Source organism: Apiospora kogelbergensis, assembly GCF_038363985.1.
Source record: "Apiospora kogelbergensis strain CBS 113332 chromosome Unknown utg000001l_segment0_segment0, whole genome shotgun sequence".
In the NCBI taxonomy this organism is placed as follows: domain Eukaryota; kingdom Fungi; phylum Ascomycota; class Sordariomycetes; order Amphisphaeriales; family Apiosporaceae; genus Apiospora; species Apiospora kogelbergensis.
The window spans coordinates 2,874,106-2,900,532 of NW_027117418.1; the positions used below are offsets into that span (position 1 = coordinate 2,874,106).

Below are 26,427 nucleotides of genomic sequence, written 5' to 3' on the forward strand. Positions count from 1 at the left end.
AATAAACTCGAGTTTTTAATTTATGTTTAATTATTAATATATCGAAATCTATTTAATTAATTTAATTATATTTATTATGAATTAAAAGAATTTACCTAAAGTACCCTTTAATATATTAATTATTATAATTAATACCAGGCTTATTAAAAAAATATTAAGACTAATAACTAAGACTAATAACTAAATTTAGTTAGTAACTAAAGTTAGACTAAAGTTAGCTAACTAACTAAATTAGTCTAACTAAATTAGTTACTAACTAATTTTAACTGACTTTAGTTAATTCACTAATTAAGACTAAGATTAAGGGCCTGAGTTTTAGTTAACTAAATTAGTCACTTTTTAATTACTTAACTAATAAAATTAAGATTTAAAAGAGCTATTTAAAGCAATTTATTTTATAATTATAGCTCTTAAACGTATTAAAATATATAAGTTTAAAGTTTTTAATTTTTAAGATTAAGAACTTTAAGAATAAAAGTTTTAATAATTAATTATAATTAAATAAATATTGAAATTATTAAAGAGGTATTTCTAGAATATAATAAAGTAATATTTCTTTATAATAATATATTAGAAACTAAATAGATAGCTATTTTACTTATAAAGATATTTAATAATTAAGTTTAAAGTTTCTAACTTCTAAAATTAGGAACTTTAAAAATAAAAGTTCTAATATATATTAATAACTAAATGACTAATTCAATTATTAAAGAGGTACTAATGGAATATAATAAGGTAATATTTAATAATTAAGTTTAAAGTTTCTAACTTTCAAGATTAAGAACTTTAAGAATAAAAGTTTTAATAATTAATTATAATTAAATAAACTATTAAACTATTAAGGAGTAATTTATAGAATATAATAAAGTATTATTTCTTTATAAACATATATTAAAAATTAAGTAAATAGCTATTATATTTATAAAATTATTTAATAACTATGTTTAAAGTTTCTAACTTTTAAGATTAAGAACTTTAAGAAAAGAAGTTTTAATATATATTAATAATTAAATAACTAATTAGATTATTAAAGAGTATTAAATAGAATATAGTAAAGTAGTATTTCTCTATAAATATATATCGAAAACTAAGTAAATAACTATTATATTTATAATATTATTTAATAAATAAGTTTAAAGTTTCTAACTTTTAAAATAAAGAACTTTAAAAATAAAAGTTTTAATATATATTTATAATCAAATAAATAATTAAATTATTAAAGAGGTACTTATTAAATATAACAAAATAATATTATTTTATAAATATATAGTAGAAATTAAATAAATAACTATTTTATTTAATATATTAAATATTATATTTTATTTTTAAAACTTATATTCTTTAAAACTTAAAGATTAAAATAGAATTTAGATTATATAAGCTTATATTAATTATATAATACTTATAAATTAATAAAAATTAATGTAAATTAATATATTAATAAAGGTTATTAAATATAATCTTTTTAAAATAAGTGACTAAAAACTGACTAATTAGTTAACTAAATTAGTTACTAACTAATTTCAACTAACTTTAGTTAGTCTATTAACTAATTTAATTAAACTAAAAAGTTACTAAAATTAAAATAGTTAGACTAATTTCTAAGCTTAATTAATACCGTAACTATTTTATTAATTTATATTTAAAATCGTTTATTATTAAAAATATTTTAATCTTAATTTATTTAACCTCAGCTTAAATTATTATTAAATTAAAGGCCGCTCCGGCTTAAATTATTAAAAAGTATATTATTTACTTTATTTAACTTATCCTCTAACGGTACTAAATTATCGTTAAATAATAATAATTTATTATTTATTAAAGTTTATTAATACTTTAATATAAAGATATTTTTAATATTTAAAAGGTCCTTTTTATCTCTTAATATAATTATATTTTAATTATTTATAAAGAGAGTTTTTTAAAATTCTAACTTTATTTTAAATAAAAAATTTCCTTATTAACTCGTTTTTAATATAATTAATGAAATGATTAATAAATCTTTTAATAAATCTATAAAGTTAATTATTAATAAATCTTTTCTTTTATTTATTAATAATATAGATATAATAATTAAGTATTTATTACCCCCTTTATTTATTTTTAAATATTTATTAGAATAAATTATTAAGTTTTTAAACTCATTTATTTATTAACTTATTAACTTTAATAGGTATTAGAATATAATTTATAATTTATAATAATTATATATATAACGTGGTTTACCACTGGGCGGGACATATCACTTAACGGGACACTCTTTCCCTCACCTATTTTCAGTCCGTGCGTAACCGTGCACTTTAATTAATTTTTATTAAATTTAATTAGGGGTTTTTTATTTAATATTCAATTTATATAATCTAAATAAATTTAAATTTTACGATTTTATACTTATTTTATTTAAAGAATTATGGAAAATACGCTAAAATAATCCCTGTAATTTACTCTTTCTTTAATAACTTCTTAAATAAATTATTTATAAAATAGTAAAATTCATTTTTAATTTATTTATATAATTAATTAAATAGAAATTAAATCCCGGATTAAATTTAATTAAAGTTTATTAAAGTACACAATTATGCACGGACTGGAAATAGGTAAGGGAAAGAGTGTCCCGTTAAGTGATATGTCCCGCCCAGTGGTAAACTACGTTATTAATTTATTATTTTATATATTTTAGTGAATTTTAGTAATTAGATATCTATTTATATAAATAAATAAATAGTAAATTAATTTTATTTTAACTGTTTTAATAAATTTATTAATAATTTATATATCTTTATTATATAAAAAAAGTTAAAAGTAATTATTTTTATTAATATATTTAATATAAATTTTAAATTATTATAATTAGAAATAAAGTTTATTATTTAATAAACCTTTATTAAATTATATTTATAAAATAGATAATCCTCCAATATATAGAGTATATCGGTTAAATTTAAAGTTTTTATTAATTTATAAAGGTAGGGGAAAAAGTATTAAAAAGATAAGCGATTAAATTCGTTAGAAATTAATTTATTATAGAATATAATTATTTTATATATCTTTAATAAAACTAACATAATTTACTACCGAGCGGAACGTATCACCGAGCGGAATACTTTTTTTATTAACCTTCTTTATTAAACTTTAACACGTTATATCTCTATAACTATAATACCTAATCCTTTATTAGAAAGTAAGCTTAAATTAATAATTTAAATAACGCGAAATCCCCTAAAACCTATTAACTTACGAGTTACTACGAAAGTATACGACGTCCTATTATCTACTTTACACTACCAACTCTATAGCCGAACCCTACGACGCGATACTTAACCGAACGGTCGGAAATTAATAATAATTAAAGAGGAGGTATTACTTAAGTATATACTCGACCTAAATATCTGAGGAATACCTCCTAAAATCGCTAATATAAAAAATATAATTAATCTTTTTATAAAAGCGTGCGATAATAAGCGCGTCGGGAGGTATTAAATTAAATACTTTATCGACCGTAATCTAAACTTAAAAATTAAAATAAATTAAAAATACAATTATTAAAGGGCTCTTTATAAAGATCCGAAGATTATTTCCAATTAATTTAAATTAATTATAAACATAAAAACTAAATACAATATTATAAATAAAGATATATAAAAATTTAACAAGACCGGCTTTATAATAGGCATTATCAGCTTAATACTTATTATAACATATACTAATCGGTTTAAAAAGGTAAAGATAATTTAACCTAATAATCGAGAATAATTAATAGTAATAAAATATATTAATTTATAAAATTAATATATTCCGCCGTTCTTAATTATTTAAAGCTAATATTACCTCATAAACTAATTATATAAAACCGACTTACTAAGCGATTAAGTAATTAAACCGACTTCTAATAGTTAAACTAATAATAAGACAGGCCTAAACTAAATTAAATACTTTAATAAATATATTAAAGTATAAATAAAAAGGTTACTATCGCCTCTTAATTCTAAACGGTTACAAGAACTATATTTTAACCGAATTCGAGATATACTACAAAAATAACTATATTATCACGCTTAGTATACCTCCCTATTTATCTTACCTACTCCAGCTACTAGATATCGTACTTTATTCGTTATTAAAGTATATATATTTAAAGGAAATTAAGCTATTTATAAAGGCTTTAATAAACTATATTACGAAGTTTAAGTTCCTTATCGCCTTTAAAGCTACGCATTTTATTATTTTTATAGAAAATAATATTAAATTTAAATTTAACGTATCTAATTTAATACTTTATAATTTAAATAAGGTAATTAATAAACTAGATATATATCTCCGGACACCTATACTTAACCCGTCCTATCCGGGGATAGTTAATAACTATAACCCCTAAACGCTATCCAACCCCTAACAAACGATAAGGTACTCTACTTTTATTAAAAATAAAATCTTAAATTATTAAAAAAGCTCTTTAACGCCAATTTTAAATACTATAAACTAGATAACGAAGGGTATAAACCGAATAGTTTATAAAATAACTATTATACATAAACAAGTCCGTACCCTTTAAAATACTAATTTAACCCTTTTAAAACACCGGAGGGCTAAAAAAGCATAAGTCCAACTTAAAGGAACCTTTACTATTAAAGAATTTCAATATCTATAGGACGAGAAGGTAAAAGGGAAGCGTTCAGCGCCTAATAAAAGTAAAAATAAGGGTTCGTCAAAGCGGCGCGCGACAAGCGGTAAATACTACAGTACTTACAATAAGATAAGTTACAATATACGAACTTATAAAAAGATATAAAATCTAGTAGCGAATTAAATAACGAGTAATTTTAATTAATTTAAAATATTATAATTAATTTAACTTATATAAAAGTATTAAAAAGTAGAAAAAGTATTCCACTCAGTAATACATTCCACTCGGTAGTAAACCACGTTATAGTTATTTATTTATTTATTATAACGTGGTTTACCACCGAACGGAACATATCACCGAGCGGAACACTTCTTTTCCTACCTATTTCTAGTCCGTGCATAACCGTACATCTTAATTAATATTAATTAAATTTAATCCGGGGTTTAACTTTTATTTATTTAACTATATAATTAAATTAAAAATAAACTTTCCTATTTTATAAATAATTTATTTAAAAAGTTATTAAAAAAAGAGTAAATTACAGGGATTATTTTAGCGTATTTTCTATAACTCTTTAAATAAAATAGGTAGAAAATTATAAAATTCAATTTTATTAAAATTATATAAATTAACCTTGAAATTAAAAACCCCTAATTAAATTTAATAAAAATTTATTAAGATACACGGTTATGCACAGACTGGAAATAGGTAGGAAAAAAGTATTCCACCCAGTGATATATTCCGCTCGGTAGTAAACCACGTTATAATATTATCGATTATTATAAAATTAATAAATAAAAAAGGAGAAAATAAATAGGTAAATTTATTAATTAAAAGTGGATTAATAATTATATATTTTTATATTAACTTTATTATATATATCGATTAAATAATTAATTAAATAAGTTTATTATTATTAAAGGTTTATCATTATTAAATAACGATTTTTGAATAATTTAAATAATTATTAATCTTATAATTAACAGCTAGCAATTAATAATAATCTAATAATTATAATAATATTAAGAATTAAAGATATTATTATATATAGAGAGTAAATTATAAAGGTTAGAATAAAAGATATAAATAAAATAGATTCCACTTATTAAGAATTAATTAGTTAACTTTATTTATTTAGGTAATTAAGCTAGTTAATAAGAGTATAACTTATAAAAGAGATATTATTAATTATAATATATTTAATAAGGTATATATTAATATAATAATATTAAGATAAAGAGGGAAAGTCTCTTTAATAAATAGGAGGAATAGGGACTTTAATAAGTAGGGTTTTATTAAAATTACTATATTATACTACCTTTTTATTTAAGAAGTATAAGCTTTATATTAGTTATTACCCTTAGTAAGTATTATTATAAAATAATTAAATTAAGACTATATTAATAACTCTTTAATTATAAAGCTCTTAGACTCTTTAATATAATTATAAATATTAATATTATAAAATAAACTTTTATAAATATTTAATTTATTGAAAAATATTTAAAAGAAAATACTTACTTAATTATAAATTTATAATAAATATAGTTAAATAAAGGTATAATATAAATTATTACCCTCTTTAATTTATTTTTAAAAATAAAATATATTTAAAACTTTATAAAAGTTATTATCTTTTTAATAAACCTTTTAAAAAGCTTTTATAATAATAATCTAAATTATAAATTATTTTAGAATATATTAATATATTTATTTATAAATTTAATTCCTTTAATAATTCTTAAATGTATTTAAGTATCTTAATAAAATATTAAACTGTTATTTTTAAAGAAATAACTATTATTATTAATCTTAACCTCCCTTAAATTAATTAATATTAAAGATTTTAAATATATAAACCATAATTATAATAATAGAATTAATCGTTATAAAGTTAAGATATTAATTAATTATTAACTTAATTATATTAAAAATAGCTTCGAATATTAAATTAAATAAAAAGGATATGGTTATAAATATAATATATAATAATATAAAAATACCTTTAATAACTCTAAAGAATGTATTAATAAATATTAATAATGAATTAAAAGAAAACTTTTAATTGTTTAAAAATAAATATATAAAAGAATTCCTTAATTATAAACTAATATTACTTTAAAATAAAGCCTTAATTACCCTTATAAATCATTAAATATAATTTAAAAATAAACTTTAAATACTTTTAAAAGGGGATTTGATTACCTTTATAAAGTTTAAATTAAATATATTTATAACGAACCGCTTTAATTAATTAAATATATTAAAGGAAAGCTCTATAATAATATTAATAAAAAAGCTTAATTTATTAAAAAAGTAAAATATTTAATACTTTTTATTAATAAATTAAATAGGTTAATAAAGATAGAAATTTCTTTTTCTTCCTTAATAATTTAATAATACTTATTAAGGATATTAATTAATATAAAGCTTATACTTTTTAAATAAAAAGGTAATATAATATAGTAATATTAATAAGACCTTATTTATTAAAGTCTTTACTTTTATTATTTATTAAAGAAACTTTCCCTCTTTATTTCAATATTATTATATTGATATATATCCTATTAAGTATATTATTAAATTTATTAATAATAAATTACTTTAAATAATTAAATATAATAGAGTAAAGCTTTATAATAATATTTATTAAAAGTATTAATTAATATAAAATTTATATTTCTTAAATAAAATAATAATATAATATAATAATATTAATAAAGCTTTATTTATTAAAGTTTTATTTTTAATATTATTAAAGCGATTTTTCTTCTTTATTTTAATATTATTATATTAATATTTACTTTATTATATATATTAAAACCTTTTAAAAAGAAATTTAAAAAAATAATTCTTTTTTCTTTTTATACCTTTATTAATTATAAAGTTATTTATTAAAGAAATTAAAAAAGTTAAAAAATTATACCTTACTTAAGGGTATCCTAGGGTTTTAACATATCTTAAAGTTTTAATATTAATTATATTCTATACAGTTAGGTTATAAAGGTGGCCTGTGCTTGACCTAACTTGTAACTGTATTCTATGCAATCAGCTCGCTAAGATGGCCCGTGCTTGACCTGACTACTTGACAGCTCCCCCTGCTACCCCCTCCATTTTCCAACCCCCCTGGCGCTTGTCCCCTTGCTAGCGCGACGCCGCGCCCCACATCGTGCTTGCCCTCACCTCCTTTCGCTTCCCTCCAGCTCTTGCCTCTCCTCCTGGTCGTCGATTAACATCGACTATCAAGGCATCCAGCGCTGTGCGCAGAGCGTCAGTCCGTCTCTCTTCATTTTCACCCGTTACAGCGCACATACAAATCCCCAAACCGCGACTTTATCATGAAGGGCGAAGTGAGTCCCCCAACCTAGCATCTCCTCACCTCGGCAGCTACTTCTAGCTTGGTGTTCACCAGTGAAAAAGAAAAAAAATAGATGCCAGCCATCAAGCATCCAATGCCTGAACCTGAGACGTTCCAGTTTATAAAACCAACACGTCTTGCAACACGGTTGTTCCCGCAATGTTATTGACTTTTGCTTCACCTCCAGATCCTCCATCTTCACCTCGGCCAGGCTGGTACTCAGCTGGGCAACAGCGCCTGGGAGCTGTAAGTTAAGCTCTCACCGCCTTCTGGACAGCCGATACTGACTTGGATAGCTACCTTCTTGAACATGGCCTCGGCATGGATGGTCGACCGGACCCAAACGCTAAAGACATCGTCGAGGGCGGTTCATACGAGACTTTTTTCACCGAGACGAGCAATGGCAAGTACGTGCCCCGGTCCCTCTTCGTCGACTTGGACCCTTCGCCCATCGACGAGATCCGTACCGGCGACTACCGAACCCTCTTCCACCCCGAGCTCTTGATTAGTGGCAAGGAAGATGCTGCCAACAACTACGCCCGTGGTCACTACACCATCGGCAAGGAGATGGTCGAGAGCGTCATCGACCGCATCCGACGCGTGGCCGACAATTGCAACTCGCTGCAGGGCTTCCTGATCTTCCACTCCTTTGGTGGCGGTACTGGCTCTGGCTTTGGTGCCCTCCTCCTTGAGCGTCTCTCCACCGAGTATGGCAAAAAGTGCAAGCTCGAGTTTGCCGTCTACCCCGCTCCGCGTGTCTCGACTGCTGTCGTCGAGCCCTACAATGCCGTCCTCTCCACGCACAGCACCATTGAGAACTCGGATTGTACCTTCCTGGTCGACAACGAGGCCGTCTACGACATCTGCCGACGCAACCTGGGTGTCCAGCGACCGGACTACCAGCACTTGAACCGCCTGATCGCCCAGGTCGTTAGCTCCATCACCTCGTCTCTTCGGTTCGACGGTGCCCTCAACGTCGACTTGAACGAGTTCCAGACCAACCTTGTCCCCTATCCTCGTATCCACTACCCTTTGATCAGCTATGCCCCGGTAGTCTCGGCGGCCAAGAGTGCTCATGAGAGCTTCAAGGTCCATGATCTGACCTTCCAGTGTAAGTAGACCGCCAGCCCCAACCCCAACCTCCTGACCTCCGATGCCTTTTGCTGAACATGGCTCTGTAGGCTTTGAGCCCAACAACCAGATGGTTGTATGCGACCCTCGCAACGGAAAGTACATGGCCGTCGCTCTGTTGTATAGAGGTGACGTCGTTCCTCGCGACTGCAACGCCGCCATTGGTGCTCTTAAGGCCAAGGCTTCTTTCAACCTGGTTGAATGGTGTCCCACTGGCTTCAAGCTCGGTATCAACTTCCAGAAGCCCTTATCCGTCCCCACCTCGGGCCCCGAGGATGGTGGGCTGGCCTCGGTCGACCGCTCCGTCTCCATGCTGTCCAACACGACTGCCATTGCTGAAGCCTGGTCCCGTCTTGACCACAAGTTCGACCTCATGTACAGCAAACGTGCTTTTGTCCACTGGTACGTTGGCGAGGGTATGGAGGAGGGCGAGTTCTCCGAGGCTCGCGAGGACCTTGCTGCGCTGGAGAAGGACTACGAGGAGGTTGCAGCTGACAGCTTCGAGCCGGACGAGGGTGAGGCCGAGTACTAGATCAGGTACCAGAGGCGGGTGCCAGGACTGGTGTATATTTGTTCAATACCCCCGGTTTCTCATTTAGCCGACGTTGCACATTTAATAGCTTGGACAGTAGCTGCAGCGGCACTGCCGTTGAGCCAAATGTTGTACTTCTGACCCTCTTCAGCTCGGGACCCGTCCTGATGCTGCTTACTTAGCTCTCTAGTAGTTGGATGACTAAGACATCTGGGTAGAGGCCTAATAGCCTGCTACACGGTGTCTCCAAAACACTCGTGGTTGTCAAATAGATTGAGCATTTCTTTCGCAGCCTTTTGATTGGTGCGAAGCAAACGAACGTCTTCGCTGCCGAAGATGTTGGTAAAGTTTGATCTGGATTGACGTGATGAAAGTGAGTGAATGCTATGGCGAGGTGCCCGCCTATCCAAACTGCCGGAATTGTGGTTCGTGCTTACTTCAACATGTAATAACCGCTTGTGTTATTGTCACCGTCGCTTAAATATTTATCCCGTGATTGCCCTGGACGTGCAATTGGCGCATTCACAGCCATGGACGAAGACAGCAGATATGGATTCCACTAACTTTCAAAATTCCAAGGATGTTGATCACGTAGGTTAATGGTAACAGTCAAAGGTAGGATAATTATATATTGGGCAGATTCATCCCATCCGGCGCCTTAATGAGCGGACGGCTTGCCACTGCCCTTCTTCCTCCATTCGGCCGCTCTTTTAGCACCCCTTCCTGGCTTGGCATTTGTTACCGACTTCTTACTTTTGCTACCTTTGCCCTTGCCTAGCTTGAGATCCCTAGGTTTCCCGTCCTTAGAACTCGCTCTACGACCCTCGAAGACTATTTGTTGTGGTGTCTTCATAGTGTTCAATGCCGTGGCATTGCTGCCAGTGGCTGCGCGGTCGTCTCCCGACTTCCGTTTGTCTCCTCGGATTTCACGTTGTTGCCTAGCGGCTCCTGCGCGACCAAGCAATCTTCCTGCTCTGCCGGCAAGCGATTGCTGCTCAGGGGTTGCCTTGAACTTGTACTTGGTACTCTTGGGACCCTCAGAGCTGCCATTTGATGATATCAGGTCTGCTTTGAGTTTCATGGATCGCTCCATGTTCAAGTTCGTTTTGCGTGGATCCTTGGCACGACTGACGCGCAAGATGCGTGGGAGCATGGGTGGGAATTTCTTGCCCTCCAGTAACAGAGCAGCTTCCACATGATTTCCGTCGTAGAACTGGACATAGGCAAACCCCTTTCCAACACGTGTTTTGGGATCACGGGGCACACGGACACTCTCAACCCTGCCAGCCGCCTTCCCAAAGACTCGCCAAAGCCCCTCTTCGATATCCGCCGGAACTTTGCTGCGCTTCTTGGTGATCGTCTCGCCCGCCTCGTTGGTTTCGACTATAGTTTCGTCGTCTACGAAACCCAGGTTACCGACAAAGATGCAGCGGCGGTGATCCACGGGGGTAGGATGGGCTACGCTGTCGACACGGAGATGGCGGTCGAGAATGACGGTGCCATTAAGTGCTTTCAGAGCGGACCGGGCGGCCAGTACAGTAGTATAGACGACATATGCATTCGTCGACTTTGTGGTTGATGACATGAGGGACTTGGTAATGTAAGCGGCGCGCTTGGGGATGCTGCCCGCGCCGAAAGCGGTCGATCGAAACCGAAGGGACTCAATCTTGTGAGGCCCGGTCGATTCATCCAGAGTAGATAGTGAGGAGGCGAGGTGGGCAAGAAGTTGCTTCTTCGCTTTGCTCGAGTCGATGGCCTCGGCAGAAACGTTGCCAAGGAACAAAGTACGGTTCGCCTTTTCGATCTCAGAAGCGTCGGTGGCCTCGGCTTTTCTGAGAGACTCGTGGATAATGGGCATGTCGTCGTCGACATCCTCATCACCATCCAATACCGCTTCAGGAGCTTGGCCAGCCACAATTTGCCCAGATTCACCCTTTCGGCGCTTGTCGCCGTGGCACCCTTCATCTTCCTCGCTGACCAACTTGCTCATGTACTTGGACTCGAGATCATCGTGTACGTCCTTGCGCTTCCGCTTGCGATCCTTTTTGCTAAGTTCTGGCGTTGCGGCGTTCGGAGATGGGTTTGTCACGGTTTCTGGCTCTGCGCCTGCATCGTCCTCATCTTCGCTACCGTCGTCGTTGTCGACATCTGAGGTAAGGCCGTTCTCTTCATCAGAATCAAGTTCGCTCAGCGACTCGTCATCGCCACTCGGAGAGTCGTCGACACCGTCGCCTTGTTGATTGGTTTTGGCGCTTTTCGGCAGCAACGCCGTCTTGTAGCGGCTGGCCGGCGGTGCTGTCACGGGGCCAGACTGTATATACAATTAGTAGATGGACGGTAATAGGGTCAGTGGCGTGCTTACACTGCTTGCGAAGAGAGCGTCGAGGGCCGGGTCAAGGCGATCTTTGGAAGCCGCAAGTGTAGCTTTCTTTCTACGATGGTGTTAATAAGACGGAGATAGTGCCGGAATGGGGACGCAACAACGTACGAAGATCCCATTTTGAGCAATAAGTCACTGCGAAGCCGACTATACTGTGCTAACCGAATGGAACACTGCCGACGTTTGGCGCTTCTGCTGGTCGTAGGAATGGGCGTCTGCTTGGCTGTGCTACGTATCTACACCAAATACCCAAAGAGAGCCATGGCCAAAAAAAAAGTTAACATTTACTCGAACCGAGCGGGATTGGCTATCGATAAGCCCAGATGGACTCCAGCACTCCAGGCAGTGCCCACTGTTAAGTAGGCCGCACGCGCGCCCAACACTGCCAATCAACCCCCCAAACCTGTTGTCATCCTTGCTTTTTCCGGCGCAACTGGCTGCCGTTGCCGCTGCTGCTGTGTGCTGCTGCTGCTATCCACCAAAGAGCACCCCCAATACCTACGACCTTGATCCCGCTACCACAACAGCAACTACAACGATCCGTACCGCCCGTGCCATTCTCACGACCCCCGCCCATCCGGTGTTTGCCAGAACGTCGAGTCGCACTCACCTGACGCCCCTCAACAGTCTGTCGCTCGCTCTTTGCGACCCTTCCGCGGCGTCATCTTGCTCTACCTGTTCTGCTCTCTGCTGCCGGCCAAGCCTCCGATCAGAGGTTTGCCGTCGCGATGACGACTGGAGGCACGGCACCGCCGCCTCCTCCCTTGACCATTCCGCCCCCGCCCATTGAGCCACTCTCAGAGGACGGATCCAGCCCCTTGAGCGACGTTGAAGATAAAGATGATGACCATGACGGCTTGGGTCTCTTGGCCCACCACCAAGAGCCAAAACACGAACCCATCGACGACGACTCCCATCTTTCTGATGGCGATCTTTCGGAAGCCAACGATACCGAGGCCGAAACTGAGCGCCTTTATGACACGCCCCAGACCGCGACCCGCCATAGGGATTTGACCTTGAAGCATAACGCAGGTGAACAAGGCTTCGAGCACACGCCGACCAAGCTGCGGAAAACCACAGTAGCTCACCCCGAGCCCGACATGGAAGACGATGGCGACGACGACATACTTTCGGAAAGATCAATTAACTCCAGCCCTCCACCACCGGTCGCTCGCAGCCCTTCTCCGCCTGCTGTCGAGAAATTACCGTCCCCTACGTTAGATATACTCGCCGAAGCTGCTGCCAACCAAGAAGCCGAGGGTCGGAAGCGGAAGCGTCCATCATTGCATGCTGCGCAGGAGGAGGATGGCCCGCCTGCCAAGCTCGCTGCCCCTACTTCCGTCGAGCAAGCAAAGGACTCGGATGGCGATGTGACCATGGCTGACGAGGAAGACGCTCGATTTCACTCCAACAGTGGGGAGCAATCAGCCGATGAGACCGTCGATGCGGGCAATCCTACTGTGTACAACCGCGGCGACGAAGGTGCAGATGCGCCTGGCGAGAGTGAGACCCGACAGCAGAAAGTCGATGAACCCACATATCGTAAACAAACGCGCAGCGGCGCAAGGCGTCAAAGAGGAGCTTTGGATTCCGAAAAGCGTCATGGACTCGAAGGGTCGGGCGAAGACACAGGCTCGGGCATTGCTGCAGCTGAGGACGATGGGGCAAGAACCGGGGACGATGACCGGCACGTGGAAGCAGATGCAGACGAGGCAGAAGCTGCACACAAAAACGAGGAAGAACGTAAGAGAATCATATCGCCTCATTTCATGGTGTTATCTGGACTAAACATAGCAACAGTCGAGCGTAAAAGAACAGCGTACGATCAACTGACCAACATCGAAAAGCGGTTTGCTACTTTCAGAGAAAGGTATGTGTCGCGGCGTCCAATATATCATGAGACTTTTCAGGTTGCTAATTTCAAATCGCAGGCTGTACGAAGAAAGGCTTGAACAACTGAATCGTGAAGAAGCCATGTTGCGCGCAGACAACCCTACACATCCGGAATATCTCGCTATGATGCAGTGTATTGACTCGAGGCGAGACGAGAAGCTTCGTGTTGCCGAGAAAGAGCTCGAGTTGCATCTGGAATCTTTGGGCAGATGGGCAGTTGCCCGGCGCGCTCAGATCCATTCGCAGTTTTACCAAGACGTTCGGGAAGCGCGTGAAAGGACAATGGCGGAGCTTGGTCAGCATTGGTACGCGATACAGCACGAGCGCCGGAAACACGCCAACAACGTACCCGACTTCGGCATCCGATATCCCAAGAACCAAGCTCAACGTGTCCGGAATGCTCTGTCATATAACAAGGAAGTGTCGATATTGTCTGGCGTGGCCAAGTACGAAGGCATGCCAGCCGCTCCGGACATGGGCGGCGCATCCATGCAGGAGATGGAGGATGACTTCGATGCCATGAACGTGAGTGTATACCTGATCTAATGGGCTCTGTGAATGTCTGTTTTACTAAAACTTCATAGCGTGGGAGACAACCGGCGCCCCCGCCGCAGCAGGTACCACGTCCTGCATACGTGGATTATGGGACTATGTCCTTCGGACAAGGTCTCGGCGCCGCTGGTCAACAGTTCTTGGAGCAAACCGCCTGGGCCAATCCAAACCACCCGTCCAACGCGCATCTCCTCCAGCGGCAGCATCCAGCACACCACGACTCACGAAGGCGAAGCCCTCCGCCTGACGGTTCCAATTCCCGCCGACACTCCAATAACCAGCCTTCTCACCCCTTCACCTCGAGCACCATTTCCAACACGTCGAATCATGGGCCGACTAGCAATCTGTTGGGTGAGAAGCATGGCGCGCGGTTACCATCGAGCTCACCCGAGGTTGCGCGTGCCGCAAGTATGTTGGAACAAACTAGTGCTCGAAGTCGTAAGGCGGCAGCAGCCGCCGCCGCCGAGCAAGCGACAGCGATCAAGCGCGAGACAGCGCTACCAGTGGGCAATTACCACTGAGGGCTTTTGTTGAAATGTATATTGCCATCGGGTCAGCCACGACATATGGGCGGTTGCCCACACTTATTGTAGCATTTGAAGCGGGATTTGAACGAGAGGTATACCCACGTCCTTCAGGACCCTGTTGCGAAATTCGGCGTTTTGTTCTTCGTGTTATTTGGACTGCTATAGTATCTATATACATATGTTACTAGTCTTACCCATTGCTGGGTAGTGCGGAGAGGACCAAGTATCCCAGCCGCACAAGGGTCCATGCGCATTACTTCTCACAGTGATCCCATTCGAGTGTAGAAAGAGGGGGAAAGGGAGGGAGCGCCGGGCACACTTATAGCGCGTAGCATGCCCTGGAGTGCAAGACACACCCGCTCGCGAAGACGGCTTGAAAGGACGCGGCAGTGTCGACTATCATGTGTGACCCCAACAGGTATACGTTGAATGGAGCCTTTGCCTCAAGGCCAGCCCCAGAACGCTGTGTTTCCAAGCGGGCGTAAATCATAGATTCTTTGACGACACGGCGTATAGAGTCCCAACCAAGCCTTGGACAGAAAAAGAGTGCGCTTATTTCTTGGCGGGCAGTGGCGTTTCGGGGACCTTGACATCCTCGAATTCATCCTGACCGATGGCTCGGATCGTATATACATCTGATGTGGGACAAAGCCTTTGTGTGAGCACTTCTGTCTTCTCTTCCGGTGTTTATGCTATACCATGCGAATGGAAACAGGATGGTGTCAGAACGTACAGACGCCGATGGCCAAAGCAGCGATTGCGGACCCCACGACGGCATTCTTGAAGAGGTAGGGACGTCGTGCGCGGATCAGGGCGGGCGACTGGCGGGAGAGCCTGTCGTAGTAAGAGGAGCTTCCAAGACTGCAGTGTTAGGTTAGAAAGGCCGTTCCGCCGTCATTCAGGGCCGGGGTCGGCGACGTACCCAGGCATCTTGTCGGGATTGAGCTGGTGAAGGTGGGATGTTTCGGGGAGGAGGGACTGGTTGCAGCTACTGGCTGCGTGCTGGGCTCGCAAATGGGCGCTTGGCTGGTAATGGTCTCGTCATGCAATGAAGAAGCCAGTTCTTACGCTTACTTGCATACGTGTCTGCAGGATATGCGGGTAAGCTGCATCTGCCATGTACCTGACTAGGCACCCTGGGGAAGGAAGGTACTTCTTTCCGCCAAACAGGAAGGGGTGGACGCGCGACTCTCGGCTTCAGCTTGCGCTTTCAACCATCGCTGCCTCGCCTGCCTCGCCTGCCTCGCGAAAGCAGCCTTTCATCCATCCGCCACACAGCCGCGACCATTGAAGCACACTGCCCAGTCTACCATCGTATGAATGATCTCAACCTAGTGCGAAATCCCCCATCGAGGTGGAGAGTGCCCGTCGTTCAAGACTGCGCCAGCCAGTACGCGCTTTTTGTCACAAGTTCTGGTTCCGGTCCCTGACATCACCAAGACATTTTCACTCCCATACATACTCAGTCTCAACATACCTTGTATTCACCACGGCCGCGTCTACCACCCACCTCGTCCGACTAGTCGCAATCGCCCTGGGATTGTCGCCGCGACAGACAACTCTTTGCGCATAGTGCCCATCCATTTCGCACCGTTTGCAGCCTCGAATCTTCCGCCCTTCATCCTACTCGGGCTTGAGCCTCTATTTTTGCTAGGTGACTCGGCGACGCGATAACTCCCACTACTCAGTATGGCAGCTACCGGCCAACTCTCGGTCCCCGACCAGATCCGACAACTCGAAGGAGCACGCAAACTCGTTCTGGGCGATGTGAGCTATTACCCACAGGTCATCCAGGCGACACTGCCCATAATAGGGCCTGCAGCGCAGGTCGAGTTTCGTCGATGGGGTGCCGACTTCCTTTCTGAAGCATTCGCGACGCCCGCTGTCCCGATATCTCAGAAAGAGACACTGTCTCTCTTGGTGTTGGAGACTCTGATGTTGCTTGTCCAAGACCCGAAACAAGACCCCATGGTATTACGCAGCGTCATACAGACAGCAGCTAGTATATATCCGCTGGCACTCAGATGGACGTAGGTAGGCCCTTCTTCCATGCACCCCGCCTCGCATGACTCCGTAGACCTTGCCTCTCCCTTCACGTAGTAGTCCGAATCTTGCCAGCTGTCACGTCAGTCCATGTAGAGGCGCTCTTTGCCCTTCGCCCTGCACAATGCGTTGGGCCCAAAGCGTCTCTCGACTGTCGACTATTGCTGAGATGGTCCTGGATCGGGAAAGACCAAACATGCTGATACTTGTCCCCAACACCAGAATTGATAATCCTTACGATACTGCCGCCTGGGATCACATGTCTGCCATCAAGTCTAGAATCCTGCGGCTTTGGGACACTTCCCCTGTTACCGTTCGCATATGCTGTGTCAAATTCGCCCAACGAGTAGTGCTGGCCCAGATGCCAAGCGTAAACGCGGAACCGAGGGTGAGATACTACCAAGTCAGCCTTCCAACTGTGCCCCGTGGCAAGCTAATGCGATTTCTAGAAGAACGACCCGCTCGACATCTCTCTGGCCATGATACCTTCGAGCCACACCGCCCTCGACAAGCACAGCTTGGAGGCAGAAGCATCGGGACTTTTAGATCGAATGCTGGGTGTTTTACAGGACAGCAGCAGGTATGTTGTTTGGAGCACTCCCCCTTTCTCCCTGGAGTCAGTATTAATACATCCTATAGCGAAGTTTTGATTGTCGACGCCACTCTGAACCTCTTATCCGTCCTCATCCGGGCAAGGCCGGCGTCGTCGAATCGGATACTGAACGCCATTTTCAGCTTCAACCCCTTGAAGCTGGCAAGTGCGCCGTTGACGCCAAAGACAAAGGTCATCGTGCGCTCCATGGAGAAAACGACACGGATGCTATTAGGTCATTTGGCCAGACGGTATGTTGTAGTGGCTGGGAACCCAAACTCTTACGTACAAAGAACTGATGATGACAGCGACCCTCGGAATCCTCACACCCCACGGATACAACAGTATCTCGAGCGGCTCATGGCATCCAAGGCCGAGGTGCTGGATGGAGGGAGCAGGAAGCGCGCACATGCAGATGTTGCAAGTGGTCTAGAGGTCAAGCGCCAGCGCACAGGGCCTGCCCAGCCCACATTCCAGATCTCGCCGTTGGGGGCTGGACCTCATTCGCTTGCCGATGTCTTTGCATTGACGCAGAACGCCGGACTGAGGGCCTTTGATGCATCGCAGGTGCCGGCAGCCCTGGCCGCGAAAATCAGCGTGAACACGATAGCCCGGATCGATAACAGCATCCTGGACCGAGCCATCGAGGTAAGTCAAGCCCCATTTCCCAGCTACGCGAGTGCCTTTGCTGACAGTCAGGAATTTAGGGGGTACGAGGGCGGCTTGCAAAGCTTCATGAAGCGGCGCAACAAGCGCCCAGCCCCGAAACCACGGCGCTTGACGTCGAGGATGATGATGATTACGAGCCATACGAACCGGCCTACGGTCCGGCCGAGAATGACGAGCAGATCCTGAACAAGCTGGATTCAGAGCCTTCGTCGCAGAGCCGAGAGCTGCAAAGACCGGCGGTGCTGAGCTCGTTGGGGCTGCCCACGTTCAAGTTAGCTCCGCCACAGCCTCTGAACCCCAACCAAGCTGCCAAGGTCGGCCAAGGAACGGTAGCGCGCGTTTTTGGCATGATGAGCGGCCTAGGAGATGGGGCGGCGCGGAGAACCAAGGTAGGGATGAACCGCCTTGCGGCCAGCTCCTACGACCGAGACGCGTGGATCACGATTATCACGCGGCTTGCGACGCGATCACCTGCCGGACTGAACGAGGTCACGGTGAAGGACGAAGACGAGGCGGCCCCGGGCAGTGGGACGCAGCTAGGCAATGCCATCCGCGAGTCGCTCTACACTTACGTCCTGGAAGATTTCCGGAAACGGATTGACGTTGCCGTGTCATGGCTCAGCGAAGAGTGGTACAACGACAAAGTGCAGCAGAAGTCGGCGTCGGACGCTGGATCGACCCCCTTGCACTATGAGAAATGGGCTGTTCGTCTACTGGATTCGTTCTTGCCCTACTTACACGCACAGGACAAGGTGCTCACGCGGTTCCTCAGCGAGATTCCGGAGATGAACGCTGCGCTGCTGAGCCGGGTGAAGACGCTGTGTCGGGACCCTAGCATGATTACGCTGGCGCTTACGAGTCTCTTGTATCTGGTCATCATGCGGCCGCCGGTGAGAGAGATCGCGCTTGACACAATGCAGGATATCTGGCTAGAGTACGAAGAAGCCAGGCCGTCGGCAACGAAACATCTGACCAAGTGGCGGCCGGCGTTCTTGGAGGAGCAAAAACGAGTCGGCGAAGGAAACGGCCAAGTGTCGTTGAGCGGTGCAGCAGCAGCCGTATCAACGTAAAGGGGCCAAGGCTTCATGTAACTGTAGGCATTCTGACGAGAAGGGGTGTGTAATGATGTCGATACACGGGCTAGGTAGCGCATAATTGCAGCATAACCCGTAGATGGGAATCTATCCGACTAAGAAAGATACAAGCATAAAGTCTGGGCGCCTTGCATTAGACGGTTGCTGGGCCACTTGCCATGGGTGTCCTACTAATCCTAATAACATTGATTAGCATCAGTACATGCACGTACAAGCCAGCAAGTAGGCGCGTCTTCCTTGGGTACGGGCTTGGGGGGGTGTGGGGAGGGGCCTATTTTGGGGGGGCCTACTTATTTGGACCGGGTGCCGGGCTTCTTGGTCTCCTGAAAGTGGGAGCGTGCTAAATATAAGGCAAGGAAGGGCAGCAGCCACGGAAAGTAGACATGCCTGTATTTGTATCATGTTTGCTTCCGTCTCAGTTCTTCCCACCGGGACTTGACGCAGATGCCATGGTTGAGCTGTGCATAGGTGGCCGGCCGGTATTTGACTAAGGTTCGATCGAGGCTGTAAACAATCCCCCATCGAAAATCAACAACAACCCGCCGTCACCCTCGCGCCCCTTCGCGTGTCTCTCCCTCGCACCCCAAGAACATGCCGAGCGCAATGCAGAGGATGCGCTCCCACCGTGCATCCTGGAGAAGCAGAAGCGGCAGCGGCAGCCCGAGTCCCAGCCCAAGTCCTAGTCCCAGTCGAGAGTCCGTCGATGCCGGGTTCTATAGCGAAAACGGTAAGCGGCTCCCTTTTCCCTTTTCCCTTGATTTTGATTTGATTTAATCTGTATACCGAATTGCGACCCCATCCAAACAAAAGCCCAATTAAACCAGAAAGACCCTGCATCGTCAGCGGCTTGACTTGACACGACAAGACGCAACGGCCGCCGCCTAACAAGGCCAAGTAGCGATCAATGCAATAGTGCTTTTCATTGTGCTTGATTTCGGGCTTGCTGTGCATGCTTCCTTTGTCGTGCTTCTTGTGCTTCTTGATCGCGTCCCTCTTCCACACTTGGCCTCTTACCATTTCCCTCCTCTCTCTCTCTCTCTCTCCCTCTCCCTCTCCCGTTCTCTCCACTTTCGTTAGCTCTCTTTCTCTACTATCACTCACTCACTCACTCACTCACTCTATCTCTCACACTCTCTCTTACTCTCTCTTATTCTCTCTCTCTCTCTCCCTCTCTTTCCGTACCCCCCACTCGCCCGCCGCCCGCCCGCCCGTTCGCTTCCTTGCTTTTGCTTGCTTGACGCTGCTTTTTCCTCCTTCGTCTTCCAAGCTTGCATGTGCATGACACAACCACAATCGCGCGCATACACATCAGCTGGGAGTTTAGGGGCATGAGTAGTGACCACGGCCTGCAGAAACACCTTCCCCAGGCCAGTCGCCGATCCCATCCGCTACCGTCATGATGGCCGAGGCGAGATACAATCCCTACGCCGACTCCCCAAAGTCCACCAATGGCGCAGTGCCCTCCACCATCCGCACCGTGCCCAGCTTCGACGATCCTTCAGACACCTCTTCCGGCTCCCCGCCGGCCAAGAATAGCAGGTTCTCGAGTTCCGTCAACAGCAACACCAGCGCCGCCTCCCAGACCTCCCAATCCCAGAATGGCCCGACAGTACGCTTAAAAACCCCTTCTTCAGGTCCACCCCCGATCAGCAGGCCGCCAGAACCCCCATCTATTCGAGCAACGCCACCGTCCGAACCGGCCAGACCGGCCTGGCCCCTCCGCCCTTAATACAACCCGGCGAAGGCAGCCCCATGGAAGACCAGACCATCCGTGAAGGCTCCCCGCAATGGGACTCGGCCGTGGGCAAGGCCGCCCTAGGCAAGACGGGCCGCGTCATCAACAAGCTGGTCTCGGACAATGAAGCCCTCCGCCGCGAGCTCAAGGTGGAAAAGATGAAGGCCGAGGAGGCCAAGCAGACGGCCAAGCTCATGGAAGACAAGATTGACCGCACCGTCTCCGAGTACGAGTCCCGCCTGTTGGAGGCCAACGTCACCAAGACGTTACTCGCCCGCAAAGAGCGCCAGGTCGAGTCGCTGCAGGCCGCCGTGGAGCACGAGAAGCAGCGCACCATCGACGCCCTCGACCGCGAACGCGTGTGGAAGGAGGAGCTCGAGCGGGGCCGTCGCGACGCCAACGTCCAGGTCGAGGAGGCCAAGGCCCACGCCACCCTGATGGAAGGCCGATACAATGCCATTGCGTCGCACTGGAAAGACCAAGGCGACGAGGTGAAACGGACGGCCCTCAGCCTCCACGAGGAGATCGCGGCCCTCGTGTTGGAGCGGCGGAACGACGACGATAAAATCAACACGTTGCGGGATCTTTGTGATCAGCAGGACGGGAATATACGGGAGCTGAGGGAGCAAAAGGACAGCATCGACACCCAGTTCCAGGACTACAAGAGAGAGCAGGAGAACCTACTGGGCAATATCAAACAAGCGGCCCGCGAACGAGAGGAGGAACAGAAACGAACCATCGAAGAGACGAAACGCGTATTAGGAGAACTGCGCTGGGCCTTGAACGTAAAGAAGAATGTCGCCGGAGCCCAATGATCACAGTACTACATACAGCACGCGGGCTGTTACAACTACTCGAGATCTAGCCTCTCACTATTAATTAGGCCAACAAACAAAGCACCACCAGTCCAGCAACCGAGCCATCTCACGACAATGGTTCAATGCAGCCGCGCCGCCGACCTTTGCGAATTTCCTTGCCTGCGCGCATATCAGGCCCCCATTGCGCTTTCCGCAAGTTGGCGCATCTGTGAACGTCGTTTTCGAGTCGACTTGGGGGCAGGGGATGCAGATATCCCTAGTACGCAGAATAATAGTTCTGGATCTGTCATCTTTGGGGCCACGCCTACCTGTCGGTAGGTAGGCAGGCACGGATACACAGCAGGTGGCCAGGAGGCAGATGAGCTCAGGAAGTCTGGTCTGGCGCAATCCCTGCACTTGATCAACAACTGACGCGGTATTGCACCACTGGCCCTAAATCTCATACTATACCCCTTTCTACATACTGGCCAGTATATACGGCTGTTCACATTTGGCACTTTCCAGCGCATCTCGAACTCAGGCGGTCATACTGTTTACCTCGAAACAAGAGCGCATGGCTGCATGCTAGCCCAGAGCTGGCAACAGGCACGATGCATTACAGGGATCAGGAAGCGAAGCCGTCCATCTAATTGTCCATTCCATCATCCATGGACTGCCACGGTATTTAACGAAACCAAGCCTGGCACTGCAGTATAGCATAGCATCCAGGAACAAATAATTATTAGTTGTCGAAACTGATGGTGGAAGGGAAGGAGGCCGAGGCCGAGGCCGTGTTCGAGGCTCTGCTCTACCCAGCCCTGCCCTACGCCAGGAAGACAGTGCGGAACTGAATCGAATTAAAACAAGACTGTGCGTCGTTGATGACGGTCTCATAAAGTACTTCTCGCACTTGAAGCCACTAGATGGATTATCATACGAGGTATTACCCACAAACAATCAATAAATCTTCTATGTTATTCACAGGCCTCATTATACTATGCTGGGTATTCCACTGTGTCAAGGCAATCCACCCATAACGCAGTAGCAGGACAAAAATGTAGTAAACAATCATGACAAAGCCAAAACGCATGCTCGTGACCACAACCGGCTGACCAGAAACAAATGGCCTATTCCAATCGCTGCCCAAAGACACATCGAAAAGCATGAAGGTAGCAACTAAATCATCAAGGGGGCCACTGGACCATTCTCTGGGAGTTGCCAGTTTGCACCACACCACAGATCTGCTGTTTGTTGTGCTTTGCAATTGCCCCCATGTTTGTTTACCTTAAAAGTAATGTGACCACAGGAAGCTCCCCAAGCCATGGCCAGACCTTCCAGGCCAAGTGGAAGGTTACAACTAGTGCGCAGAGCAGGAAACCACGGGAGGTCGTGCTGGAGCCGGAAAACTGTGATAAGTGTATCAAACAATCCAATCCCAATGGAAAGGAAAGAATGGGATATCCGCAGTGATGATGTCCTAGGCTGAACTCCTTACGATCGGTTGATAAGAAGATAGATAGAGAGAGATATGCCTTGGGCTTTCGCAAGCAGCATTCGTGCCGTGATATAGATATTACCGCCTTCTCCGTTGTTCGATTCTTGGGAGTCCATTACTATTCGATCCTCGGGGGTGTATTACTCGGAGTTAGCCGCCTTCGCTCTCCCTCTTTCCGTAGGTTTTCGATAATCTTGAGCATCTCTTTGCGGGCACCGATGCTGTCGATGGCTTTGCCCGCCATGCTCATGGAAATCTTCTCGCCCGCATTCACGGCGAGCAGACGCTTGACTAGCAAATGACGCATGATGATGCAGACAAAGACGCCGCAGTCGCTCCCGTTCTCTTGTTGAGGACATTCCGACAGGTAGTGGAAACGCAGCGGCTTGCCCAGTACGCTCGCTAACCGCTTGCATGCGACCCAGGCTTCGTCGTTGTTGGACCCCTCGAGCGAATCGTAGTGGAAGGCGACGCCATCGATGATGCTCACAAGCAAGAGCGACCAGTGACTCCCTCCCTCGGCCATGCTAACGTTCCTATTATCGTTGACGGGCAGGAAGATGTGGGTGATTCCACGGAAGTCGGGGAGAGCAGATCGGACACCGTCGGTGTCAACATTCTTCATGAGGAGAAACGTCATCGAAGGCCGCAGGAGCACGATATGCGCCTGCGGGTACTTGGACAAGATCTCCTTCTCCAGGAACTCTTCCCAGAAGGCGATGTTCTAGTGAAGACGCCCAAAGTAAGCCCCCCCCACGCCGCGCGATACACGAGACTTGGGCCGAACTCACATTGTCTGTCAACCAATCCCCCTTGAGGCACTTGATATCCTCATACGTTACTTTTCCTCGCGTTAGTGTGGGGTTGGGAGGAATCGCGAAAGGGCCCTGGGCCACCTACATAGAACATCGTGATCTACGGCAAGAAAAGAGTCAGTGTCTTGGCCAGGAGGCACCGAGAGGGCAGGGTACAAGCTCGGGTGACTCACATGACAGGTAGGGTTGCGTGGGCGACGGTGAGGGGGAAAGCTGCGGAGGCATCAGTTAAGCCGCAACACGGCAAGCACACGGGGGAGGGGTGCTGCTTGCTCACGCTATCACCCAAACGCCTCGCGATTCTATCTCGAATAGGCATTTTAGATAGAATGCAGCCGTGTCGGTTAGAACTGTTGGGTGATGATGGGGGTGCGAATGAAATACAGCGTGGGCAGCGAAAGCGACGATGGTTTGGTGTGGAAGCTGTCGGGTCAAGCAAGTCAAGTCGGGTCGAGGGGGGTGATGGTAAGCGAAGCGAGAGGCTGGACGACGGAGTTTACTGCGACCTAGTGCAACTCTACGGAAGCCTCCCCAAGGTCCCAAGGGGGCAAGCAAGCAAGCTACAGCAGGAGGGATCCGAGTTGGGCGGGCTTGGGCAGGCAAGTGGCGGGCGCGCCTCGTTATTGTCAGAGGCCCAGCAGTGAAGATTGATTCTCGGTTGGCCTGCAAATGGGCAGCGGCGATGACAGTCAGTTGGTGCTCCTAGCCTTGGCGGAGGGAGGATGTGGAGGATGTGACAAGCTACGTAATGGAGACACGAAGAGCGACGGGACGACATCTGATTTGCTGGGAGAAGAGAGAAGGAGGTACCTACTGTACTGTATGTACGCACAAGCGGGATGACGCTGCCGCTGCTTTGCTGCCTTGTCGGGTCTAGAACCAAGATGAACACCCCCCGTCAGAAAAGAATAGGATAGGATGCTTAGAATCTAGTCGTGCAGGAGGAGAAGGCGAGCAGCGACCAGCAGCGAGGGCGCGCGGTAAGGAGGGGCAAAAGCGGATCGTGCAACAAAACCGAATGAAAATACAGTAATATAAAAAAATAAAATAAAAATAAAAAAGGGCGGCAGGACGGGCAGGACGGGCAAGACGGGCAGGAGGGGGTGGATGCGAAAGAAAGTTTAAAAGCCAAAATTGCGGGGGACGGGGAAATGGTAGGAAAACAGAGGGGGGACAATCCATAAGTCTTATTCTTTTTTACTGCACTGCACTATATATACTGTTCTACAACTCTCGCTTCTTGCCAGCCTCCTTCTCGGCGAAGGCCGGGTTTTGCTCCATGGTGGATGAAATGAAGCCGCGGAGAGCGGCCCATCGGTTGGGCATGTTGCTGCTACCTGTCGTCTGGATTGGCTGCGGCTGTTCTTGCATGGCATTCAGCTGTGCCATGTTGCCCTGGAAGCGCTCGAGCTCGCTCTTGACTAGTTTCTCTTTGCGCTTCAGTGCGCCCGGCCTGCTGTGTAGACTCTTGAGCCGCACCTTGCCTTCTTTGAGCTGTTTCAGCCCTTCTTCCGTGGCCCCGTCCTCGAGCAGATCCGGCAGTGCCTTTTTCAGCGAGTCCAGGTCCGTCACCAGCTTCTTGCCCGGGCGCCGCCGCTTCAGGGGTTTCGTGTTGGCCTTCTGGATGCGCGTGACGAAGGACGAGTGCTTGACCAGGCGTTTGTCCTTCTTGGAGCTGATGAAGGAGTCGGATACGGGGGCCGCGTCCGGTCGCGGAGCTTTACGAGGCGCATAGGGCTCTGGGCCATTGGACTTGGCTGCTAACTTGGCGCGCAAGGAGCGCCTCTTTGTTGGTGCTACTGGGGCCTGCGAATGATGAATCATGAGTCCCGCGCACCCTACATACAAATGACATTGGGGGAAGGGGGTTTGTCCTTACCATTGTGGCTCATCAAAGGTGCCGAATGGACACAAGGGGGATGCGGGCTTCAAGCAATCTCAGGCTTGAAGATGATGATGACCTTGGAGGGTCAGAGTAGCCAAGTCAACGTAAAAGTGTGATAACGATAAGCGCAGCCCACTTGTAACTTTTTAGCGGGGTCTCTTGCATAGCTGAGGGGCAGCCCTTCAACTATAGAGCAGCAGATACATATATATGCATATTATATTATACAGGATGTTTATGGGAGAATATAGTTAATCGAAAACTGAAGTACTCAGTAACTGCAATTCCGTCGTTTTTCTCCCTCA

At 44.2% G+C, this 26,427-nt stretch overlaps 8 protein-coding genes across 8 annotated transcripts; 4 read left to right on the forward strand and 4 right to left on the reverse strand.

The window, feature by feature from the left end:
* Positions 1 to 7,947: 7,947 nt before the first annotated feature.
* On the forward strand, positions 7,948 to 9,645 carry PG998_000892 (tubulin/FtsZ family protein; the record flags this gene model as incomplete). Its single annotated transcript, XM_066867710.1, has 4 exons — positions 7,948 to 7,974; positions 8,170 to 8,228; positions 8,279 to 9,093; positions 9,164 to 9,645. Exons 1-4 carry the CDS (start codon positions 7,963 to 7,965, stop codon positions 9,643 to 9,645), a joined length of 1,368 nt encoding a protein of 455 aa, XP_066736125.1. The 5' UTR covers positions 7,948 to 7,962.
* Positions 9,646 to 10,303: 658 nt separating this feature from the next.
* Positions 10,304 to 12,144, reverse strand: PG998_000893 (nucleolar 12; the record flags this gene model as incomplete). The annotated part of the gene is made up of 3 exons (XM_066867711.1): positions 10,304 to 11,956; positions 12,008 to 12,077; positions 12,134 to 12,144. 3 exons carry the CDS (start codon positions 12,142 to 12,144, stop codon positions 10,304 to 10,306), a joined length of 1,734 nt encoding a protein of 577 aa, XP_066736126.1.
* Positions 12,145 to 12,753: 609 nt separating this feature from the next.
* PG998_000894 (uncharacterized protein) lies at positions 12,754 to 14,991 on the forward strand (the record flags this gene model as incomplete). Its single annotated transcript, XM_066867712.1, has 4 exons — positions 12,754 to 13,768; positions 13,826 to 13,895; positions 13,957 to 14,443; positions 14,503 to 14,991. The coding sequence occupies 4 exons, from the start codon at positions 12,754 to 12,756 to the stop codon at positions 14,989 to 14,991; spliced, it is 2,061 nt and encodes a 686-aa protein (XP_066736127.1).
* A 558-nt stretch (positions 14,992 to 15,549) lies between these two features.
* PG998_000895 (uncharacterized protein) lies at positions 15,550 to 15,927 on the reverse strand (the record flags this gene model as incomplete). The annotated part of the gene is made up of 3 exons (XM_066867713.1): positions 15,550 to 15,632; positions 15,731 to 15,858; positions 15,920 to 15,927. The coding sequence occupies 3 exons, from the start codon at positions 15,925 to 15,927 to the stop codon at positions 15,550 to 15,552; spliced, it is 219 nt and encodes a 72-aa protein (XP_066736128.1).
* A 759-nt stretch (positions 15,928 to 16,686) lies between these two features.
* PG998_000896 (uncharacterized protein) lies at positions 16,687 to 19,371 on the forward strand (the record flags this gene model as incomplete). The annotated part of the gene is made up of 6 exons (XM_066867714.1): positions 16,687 to 17,027; positions 17,263 to 17,428; positions 17,490 to 17,620; positions 17,680 to 17,883; positions 17,941 to 18,280; positions 18,340 to 19,371. The coding sequence occupies 6 exons, from the start codon at positions 16,687 to 16,689 to the stop codon at positions 19,369 to 19,371; spliced, it is 2,214 nt and encodes a 737-aa protein (XP_066736129.1).
* Positions 19,372 to 20,794: 1,423 nt separating this feature from the next.
* PG998_000897 (uncharacterized protein) lies at positions 20,795 to 21,945 on the forward strand (the record flags this gene model as incomplete). The annotated part of the gene is made up of 2 exons (XM_066867715.1): positions 20,795 to 21,004; positions 21,049 to 21,945. The coding sequence occupies 2 exons, from the start codon at positions 20,795 to 20,797 to the stop codon at positions 21,943 to 21,945; spliced, it is 1,107 nt and encodes a 368-aa protein (XP_066736130.1).
* A 1,595-nt stretch (positions 21,946 to 23,540) lies between these two features.
* Positions 23,541 to 24,556, reverse strand: PG998_000898 (uncharacterized protein; the record flags this gene model as incomplete). Its single annotated transcript, XM_066867716.1, has 3 exons — positions 23,541 to 24,146; positions 24,214 to 24,318; positions 24,515 to 24,556. The coding sequence occupies 3 exons, from the start codon at positions 24,554 to 24,556 to the stop codon at positions 23,541 to 23,543; spliced, it is 753 nt and encodes a 250-aa protein (XP_066736131.1).
* A 905-nt stretch (positions 24,557 to 25,461) lies between these two features.
* Positions 25,462 to 26,061, reverse strand: PG998_000899 (uncharacterized protein; the record flags this gene model as incomplete). The annotated part of the gene is made up of 1 exon (XM_066867717.1): positions 25,462 to 26,061. The coding sequence occupies one exon, from the start codon at positions 26,059 to 26,061 to the stop codon at positions 25,462 to 25,464; it is 600 nt and encodes a 199-aa protein (XP_066736132.1).
* Positions 26,062 to 26,427: the final 366 nt, after the last annotated feature.